This window comes from Entamoeba invadens (genome assembly GCF_000330505.1).
Source record: "Entamoeba invadens IP1 unplaced genomic scaffold scaff_1105074724841, whole genome shotgun sequence".
NCBI classification, from domain to species: domain Eukaryota; phylum Evosea; order Mastigamoebida; family Endamoebidae; genus Entamoeba; species Entamoeba invadens.
Window position 1 is genome coordinate 136,792 of NW_004191842.1, and position 9,096 is coordinate 145,887.

Below are 9,096 nucleotides of genomic sequence, written 5' to 3' on the forward strand. Positions count from 1 at the left end.
ACCATAATACACGTTTCTAGCTTTTTGCGCAGTGGAAGAAATTATCTTTTTTCCAATTCTGATTTATTACACATTTCCGGATCATTGTAAAGCTCTGTAAAGAGTTTAATAAAAAAATCTCTATCATCAATATTCTTAATACTATACGATATAGACCTCACAGCTGACCTCAAAAGGGTTTTAAACGTACAACACAACAAATACAGAACTTCGAACATTTGATCTTCACAGACTTGGTTCATGTATTTCTATATATAAGTCGTTCTACGCTCTATTTATAGTTTTATGTATTGTAATTTTAATAATTTAATTTTACTATATAACATAATTCTATTTCTGTAAATAGAATAATATTAATATAATAATGTAATAATAAATATAATTTAATTATAGTATAAAGTATTTATAATTTATACTTACACTATGTTATTATTAATTAATTGTATTATAATTCTACTAATTATAATAATAAGAACTATTAACAATAGTAACAAACAAGTAGAACTTCAGTGAAGTCGTCATCTAACATATTTTCATATATTTGCAACTCAAAGTCCGTCGAGTTCCTGTATGTATTCATATTTTCAATGAAATTAAAAACTACATTAACTCCACAAAGAATTAATTCGTGGTCAGACGTCTTCAACAACACTTGTGCAAAATCCGCAATCAATTCTAACATGTGATTCGTCATTTCGTACGATGCAGTTAACTTTGAAATGCATTCCATAAACATCGAAACACTTTTTAAAAACAGCGGAGAGACATCAAGTGCATCTTTAACAGTGTCATACAACTCCATTAATTTAAATACCATTGTCTTCACCGTCATATCTCCATACAATCGGTCGACAGTAAAATTAAAATTTTCCGTCATAAGAATGTTTGTAGCAATGGTGTAGACTTTAATTAATCGATTCAATCTCTTTTTATTATATTGAGTACTTAAAGTCTCCCAATCTTCCTCGTCATATATTTGATCGACAAATTCACTCAGAAGACAACAAAATTGCAGAAGAAGGTCTGGAACATACGTCAGCACTGGATATTCAATATATTCATTATTTTCCTTTTCTTTTAATTTCACTTCTTTTTGAAGATGAAGTTGTTCCATGGTGTCATTTTCCAGCCATTCTTTATGTTCTTTTCTTTGTCGTTTCTCCTTCTTTCTCTTCGCCTCTTCCGCTTTGCCCTCGTCATACAGTGAATTAAATCGTTTGACATAAAACTTCTTTAAAAAGACACTCGACGACGTCACACTTTCCACCAACTGTAACACAAACTTCCATTCGTCTTGATAAATCGAACTTTGTGGTGCACTCAAATACTTCTCTTTATTTACACTCAAAAAGTGCTGCAGAAACAACTTAGAATCAACATTCCCGTCTCGCATAAGACACGACAAGTCCACCAACACCAAACGACTCGTCGTATCAAAATATTTCCAAAACAGTGTCACTCCTCTTTCCACCCATCGATTACATATCACAATCGAAATCGTATTATAACTGATTTTCCGCGCTCTAAACGCCTCTTTCTTTGTCCAGTATTGCACTTCTTTCGCCCACTGAAATGACTTATCTAAGATATTCATCTCATAGAAGATATCCCCATTATATTCGTTATTATAAAACCCCTCTAAATTCTTCAAACACGCATAAGTAACGTCGTAGTCTTTCCCCCAATATTCTATTATTATATTAAACAGCTGACAAATGAATAATATCACACCCTTTCTCTCTTGCTTCTCATCAATATAAAATCGCGTTTGGAACGGTTCACACACATTGATGCCTCCTTGATACGGCTCGATATTATATAGTGCCAAATACGTCAGTGTCAACTCTTTGTCCACTGAACTTCCCTTTGAAACATTACTTTGCGCCACCAATTGTTTCGATTCAATCAAGTGCATATAAACCTGTGTGACATTTCTAAACAAGTCAAACACTTCCAACTCATGTTTCTCATCCATTCCTCCCTTTTGGGTTTCCACAATATATCGAATCACACGGCAGACGTTCGAGAATATCTTCACTTTCTCCTCTCTCGTCTTATTCTCAACAAGTCGCACCGCATGCACATCACGGCCGTTATAGTCATTTTGTAGACAAAAAATGATATCAGTACACATCATATTGACCTTTTCAAGTTCTTTACGACAAAAAATCCCTATTTGCTCGTTGTCGCACTCTCTCAAACTCTCACAACTCTTACTCATAATGATCTTCTCAAAGACTAAATAGAACGCCTCTTCATTCTTCATTGGAAGTCCAAAAATGTGATTGATGACCACAAGCATGTTGTGCATGATCCTCCCATCAGCAAGTTTGATGTACTCATTAAAATATTTGTCAAAATGGTCCTTCGCAATAAACATCGCACTGGATTTACTCATTTTGTACACAGACGTCTCTACTAAGTTATTCAAAATCTCAAATCCATACGCAAACTGCTTCGCACTCTCTAAATAGAACGCCGAAAGTGAATCAAATTGTATCACCAAATTCATATAGAAATAATCACCAAACTGCGCAGGTCTCTCATCTGGTATCCCCGTACCCACAAGTTGAACAGAATTCGTATATACTGAAAACCAAGTCGAAGTATGAATCCGTGTCACTATCTGAAAGTACTCAAAACCAAAGTCATTGAGTTGACAAACAACATCTAACGACTTTAAAATCAGTCTCAACACGTTTTTATCAAAGCAATAAAAGTCATTGTCATTCGTCTCGTCATACACTTTCGTGCTCATGTTTTTCAGTATCGAACAGATCACATGACACAGTTGGTCACTATTATGTTGTTCTTTCTCTAATAATGTACAATTGAGTTCAAGACGTTCATATGCATTGATTAATATCGGCTCCAATATATATTCATTCAACACCAGTCGTAAACTTTGGGGGTATTTCTCTATATCTCGTGTCGTGTCAAAGATCTGAGTCGTTATTTATCGTTTGTATTATAATATCATGTTAATAATTTTATGATAACTACTAAAAATTTAATATCAGTAATAGTTATAATATGCTGTTTTATTCATTTTATATATAACTTTAATATAACAAGAAATAAACTGGAATAATGTCACAAATATAAAGTGTTGTAAATACATATATAACCATTTAAATCTCTTTTCATGCCTCTTAAAAACACATCAAGTCATTTGTTTGAACATAAATAAACATATGAAATTTTAATTAATGTGATAAATTTGTATTATAATACGTTTTAAATATATATTTTTATATAGTTAATTATTTATTACAAAATTGTGACATAAAATATTTCAAATAAAATAGTATACTATATTAATATAGTATTTTATTTATAGTATATACTATATTAATATAGTAAATAATAATACAGTATAATATAAAATATAACACTTGTCAATTTTGTAAACCAGTTTAAATGTTTGTGCTAATTACGAAACCAATAAAAATTCAACTTTGTCCAAATGAAAAAGAAGAAGAACAAACATCGACAAAAGCGTTTGAAACGTCACAGAATTCGTTATAAGGAGCTGTATCGAGATTTTGTACGATTGTATACAAAGGAAAGAGTTTGTGGTCTGTTTGCCAATTTGCTATCAAGACGGCAAGTTTAAATTTGATCGTGTATTTGTGATATAAATTATATTCGGCACTATCATGTTGAACATTTTGTATAATTTGCTGTTCGATTTGACACGCCCTTTCAAACACTTTGTCTGTATTATCATGAAAAGTTAAAAAATCGAATGGTTTTTGAATGAGCGCGTTTGTGAGACATGAAAGATTGTTAATAATCATCGACATGTTGCCTTTATGACAGAATTTCAATTTCAATGCAAATACTGCCACGTCCTTTATGGTGTTTTGCATGAAGTTTTCATAAATCTCCTTTTCATCATTTGTTGCTGTTCGATTGACGTTGTGTGAAAACACAATATCAAATTCTCCCTCTTCTATTGCATTAAATATTCCCATTCGGTTATTCCTTTAAACTTGAATTTTTAGTTTGGGAAATACAAATATTGTAATTATGTTTCCTTTCAATAAATCCCAGTTTTGATGGTAAAAAGTTCGTAGTAAAGAAAAAACGAAATTTGAATTATATTTTTATCATTATTTTAGTGTTTGTCTTGGTGGATGTGAAACTTGGAAACAAACGAATCGTGTTAAGTGTAATGTATTCGCCTCAATAACTGTTTTTATTTATAGTAAAAAATTTTTGCATATAAACTATATACAGTTGAGCAAATAATTATCAGAGACAAAATAATTGTAAGAAGGATGTATTTCCCGTTTATTACCTTGGAAATGACTAATGAAAAAAGAAAAAAAAGATTCACCAAATAATGCTAAGAAACCCATTTCTATTTATAAAATAGTTCTTAATTAAGGTTTTAAAACTATTTATTTTACTTCTTACAATTATTTGGTTTCAAAATATTATTTGGTCAACTGTACATCTATTTTTCCTTTTTTGTAGTCTTATTTATTTTTTTTTAAGTTTTTTTTAATTCCAAAAATTAGTATTTGTTTATTTATATTTTTGCTTTTTTCCAATCCCCAAATTTTGAAATAAAACGACTTATTTTCATACAGTGTGCAATATTTAATAAATGACTCTTATTTTTTTTATTTGATTAAAATGCAACGTTTGATATATGTGGAGCCTTTTTTATGAGTTGGAATGTCAAAAAGATTATTTGAAATGTGTCAACTTTTAAGATGTATTCGTAAATACACAACTACAAAATAATGGGTTTTTATCAAACGACTTTATAAAAAACGGATTAAGTTATTAACTAAACAATATAAAATACTCAAAAAAGTAACATTTTAAATACGATATAATATAATATAATATAATATAATATAATATAATATAATATAATATAATATAATATAATATAATATAATATAATATAATATAATATAATATAATATAATATAATATAATATAATATAATATAATATAATATAATATAATATAATATAATATAATATAATATAATATAATATAATATAATATAATATAATATAATATAATATAATATAATATAATATAATATAATATAATATAATATAAACTTTCTTCAAACGTTGTCCATTTTGCAAAAAAAAATACACAAAAAAATATTAAAAAATTGGGAATTAGGTAATAAATCATAAAAACAGTAAAAAAAACTGAAACAATGGTATTTTGGCGTTACAAAAAATATCCCGATATATTCCAGTTATTAATATCTAATAACTGAGAAACAACATTAGAGAATGACTCTAGTTAATTTGCTAATTTATTAATTTTTTTTTATAAATTATAAAAAGACAAGCTTCAAAATTGTGAACTTTAAACACACAAAATTATAAATATCAAAAATGAAACAGCTTGATGGATACCATTTAATGATAGTATCACAGTATTTTAGCACACTTGCAGATTTTATAAACGTTGAATGTGTAAGTAAAAAGTATTTAAATAACATGAAAAAGTTTCACTTCAATCCAATATCATTTACTTTAAACACATTGAAATACTTTCCCAACATTGAAACTTTAAATGTTTATACAAAAACAGACTTTGACTCTATTAAATCTATTTTTAAAAACCCTTCAACTTCCCAATTACCAACAAACTTTGTGGACTCAATTTTTAAAGTTCGCATCTTTTGCACTTGCGAATTTTTTGAGGCAGTTGAACTGGCAAATGCTCTTAAACACAAAATTTCATTTAACGTTTTAGCACTCCAAAAAGATTCAATTAATAAACTAATTACAAAGAAAATGAATACATTGTGTCTTGACATTCAAATAAATCAAACCCAAAAAATTGACAACTTTAATATAAACAAAGTTGTCAGTTTCACTTCAAAAACAAAAAATTGTAAAGTTGTTCTTCCAAAAGGGAAGTACGTCATTGGAGAATCGGCATTTGTAAATATTTCACTTGCTGAGTTAAATCTTTCATATGGTGTTGTGGGTATTGAACCATTCGCGTGTATTAATAAATCAATAACAAAAATTACATTGCCAGACAGTCTGAAAACAATTCGAGAAATGGCGTTTGCTCGTTGTGAATATTTAAAAGAAATCACAATACCAAAAAGTGTCGAATTGTTCAGAGAAAACGCGTTTTATAAATGTAGTAGACTGACTAAAATGAGAGTATATAAAGACTTCGAAGTGGTTGACCATTATGGAGTTTTAGATGGAATGATTTATGAACGATATGCGTAAACAATTTGGTTTTATTTTTTATTAAACAAAAAGTTAATTATTAATAAATAAATTAAAACTAATTAGAAATTTTCGTTACAAATAATATTCAATAATTAATAGTATTTTATTATTTTTTATTTTATTAATATAAGGGTGGATAAAAATTGTATCTAATTATTGCATCACTATTTGATTGAAAGATATTATATTAAAATATAACAATATATGGAGTTGTTTCATAGTTCAAAAAACTTATTGTAGTTAGAAAGTTTTTTATATAATTTATTAAAAAAATAATAAAATTGGAGTTTAAATAATTAATAATTGTAAAATAATATAAACACTGTTTTCATTTAAAAGGTGGAAAAATAATTTAGAATAAGTTCTGAAAAATAACCACTCGGGTTCGTCCAAGATATACTAACAACATTTCCATACAAGTAACATTGTTAAACTGACATCATCTATTATCAAAATGGGTGAGTCAATAAGTTGTTTTTGGCTTTTGGTAAAATAATACTTAATAATTATCAAGATTTTGTTTTAACCATGAAAAATAATTATTTCAGTTATTTTTTCTTTTTGATTTTTGAACTTATTACAGTAAAACCTCCCAAGAGCGGGCGTTTTATTTTTAACTCAATTTTTTAAGAAAAAAAACACTTTTTAAATGTAAAATTAAAAACAAGAAAAATAAAAAAATTAAAAAGAAAAAAATTACCACGTGTTAACCTTAAGATGATTTGAAACAATGTTTAATTTGGCTCACAAATGTCATTTTTTTAAAAAAATCATATAATCTTATAACTTATTCATGTCCTTACCAAAACCAAAAACATTTTTATCAATTGATGAAAAAAAGCAAATTTTACAATGGGCTAATGCTTCCCCGAAACCGTCATTGAAAAAACTGAGAGAAATAATAAACCAAAAATTCACAAAAAATGTCCAAAACGCGAGTTTCTGAGGATGTTAATAAAGTATGGTATCAATAAAAGTTTGATTGAGCCAACAATACCAGGGAATGCCAATTTTTTTTAGAAAAGTTAAACACCCAGACTTGGAAGAGAACAAGCTCAAGATGATCGAAATAGTGAGGTCATACAATACTCCAGTTTGCTACAATGTTGTCAAGAGCTTAGCTTATAAATACTGCTTCGAAAAGGGATATGATGATATGATGCTTTCAAACGGTTGGATTTCTTCATTTTGTTCAAGAAATCAACTTAAATCAAAGAAATTATGAGGAGAAAGCAATTCAGTTGACCCAGATAAACACAATGAGGCAATTGATAAGATGGTTGAAATTATTGCACGGTATGCTCCTAATAATGTGTACAATCTGGATGAAACAGGTCTTTTCTATAAGCTGTTACTTTCCAAAACATTGTCAAGTGGTTCTAATAACCATGGAAGGAAGGAGGAAAAAGAAAGAATTACAATTATAATATGCTGTTCACTGTGTGGAGAAAAAATCTTTTGGTTGTTTGGAAGTATCGTAATCCAAGGTGGTTCTCTGATGAAAAGTACATCAACGTTAAACAATTATACGACTTTCAAACTAATGCTTGGATGAACATAGAGCTGTTTCATCGATGGCTACTCAAATGGGAAGAAGCACTCACAAGAGAAAACAGAAATATTCTTCTTATAGTAGATAATGCTCCAAGCCACAAGCTAATCATAACTACGACTATTGAAGAAGAAAAACCCGGCTACAATTACAAAGGACTAAACAAAAAAGATTGCATGTGTATGAACTAAATCTTGCACACATAAGGCTGGAATTTTTACCAAAAAACACGACATCAGTATTCCAGCCATGTGATGCAGAAATAATACACTCATTCAAGGCCATGTATCGAAAAATAGCAAATTTTAAGAAGAGATTATCGAAGCTCATTCTCAGGGAAAATGTACTCAGGGCTCAAAATGAATGTGGGCGATGCAATATTATATGCTATCGACTGTTGGAACAATGATGTTTCATCCGAAACAATAATTGGCTGCTGGAAGCATGCTTTGTATAGAGAAGAAGTTGGAAGGATTTTGGGGATGTAACGGGCTATTTTATTGAAGATTTGATCGAAGAGAACGAAGACCCCACTGATGTTGAGGAAATCAAAGAACAAGGAGATATTTCGTTGAGAATCGAAGAGTTGAAAAAAACTACTGGTGAGTAAAACGATGAACTAAAAAAAATAAAACAACAAGGAACTCTGTGAAAGAAAAAATGTTACAATGGAAATAGATTATAATTAATTTATAATCTCGTAATTTATGTTAAAACAAACTTTGAAAAAAACTACTACCTGAGGTGGCTCATGTCTCGGGTAGTCATGGTATCATAATAAACAAGTGGCAACTACTGAAATGGCTCGTGTCTCAGATATTTATTTTATTTTTTAGTTTTGATTAATTTTATCAATTTCGATTATTTTACTTGGCAAAAACTTATAATGACAACCATTTCTTTTTCTTTCAAATAAATTTGCATTTTTGATATTTTGTAATTATTTTTTTTTGTTTTTCTGGTTATTCAAAATGTAATTACTAAAAATCAGAAAAAAATAATCCTGATTTTTTAGAACAAAAAACAATAAATTGTCAGTTCTCTATCGAGATGTTTTCAATGTTTGATTGGTTAAAAATGCCCACTCTTGAGAGAACCCGCTCTTCAGAGGTACCGTTCTTGGGAAGTTTTACTGTATATATCAAAAAGCAATAAATTTGTTTTTTGAAAAAAAAATCAAATTGCTGCTCTGTAAATAATAAATAATTATTTGTTTGTTTGTTGTTAAATTCTTTTATTTTTATATTCGACTTTACACAAAGAAAAATATATAAATTGTTGTTAACAACAAAAAATGTATACATTGTT

The 9,096-nt window shown here is 28.6% G+C and overlaps 2 protein-coding genes across 2 annotated transcripts; one reads left to right on the plus strand and one right to left on the minus strand.

Moving 5' to 3' along the window:
- Nucleotides 1-478: 478 nt before the first annotated feature.
- On the minus strand, nucleotides 479-2,758 carry EIN_236320 (hypothetical protein; the record flags this gene model as incomplete). The annotated part of the gene is made up of 1 exon (XM_004185333.1): nucleotides 479-2,758. One exon carries the CDS (start codon nucleotides 2,756-2,758, stop codon nucleotides 479-481), a length of 2,280 nt encoding a protein of 759 aa, XP_004185381.1.
- Nucleotides 2,759-5,375: 2,617 nt separating this feature from the next.
- Nucleotides 5,376-6,233, plus strand: EIN_236330 (hypothetical protein; the record flags this gene model as incomplete). The annotated part of the gene is made up of 1 exon (XM_004185334.1): nucleotides 5,376-6,233. The coding sequence occupies one exon, from the start codon at nucleotides 5,376-5,378 to the stop codon at nucleotides 6,231-6,233; it is 858 nt and encodes a 285-aa protein (XP_004185382.1).
- Between the last annotated feature and the right edge of the window lie 2,863 nt (nucleotides 6,234-9,096).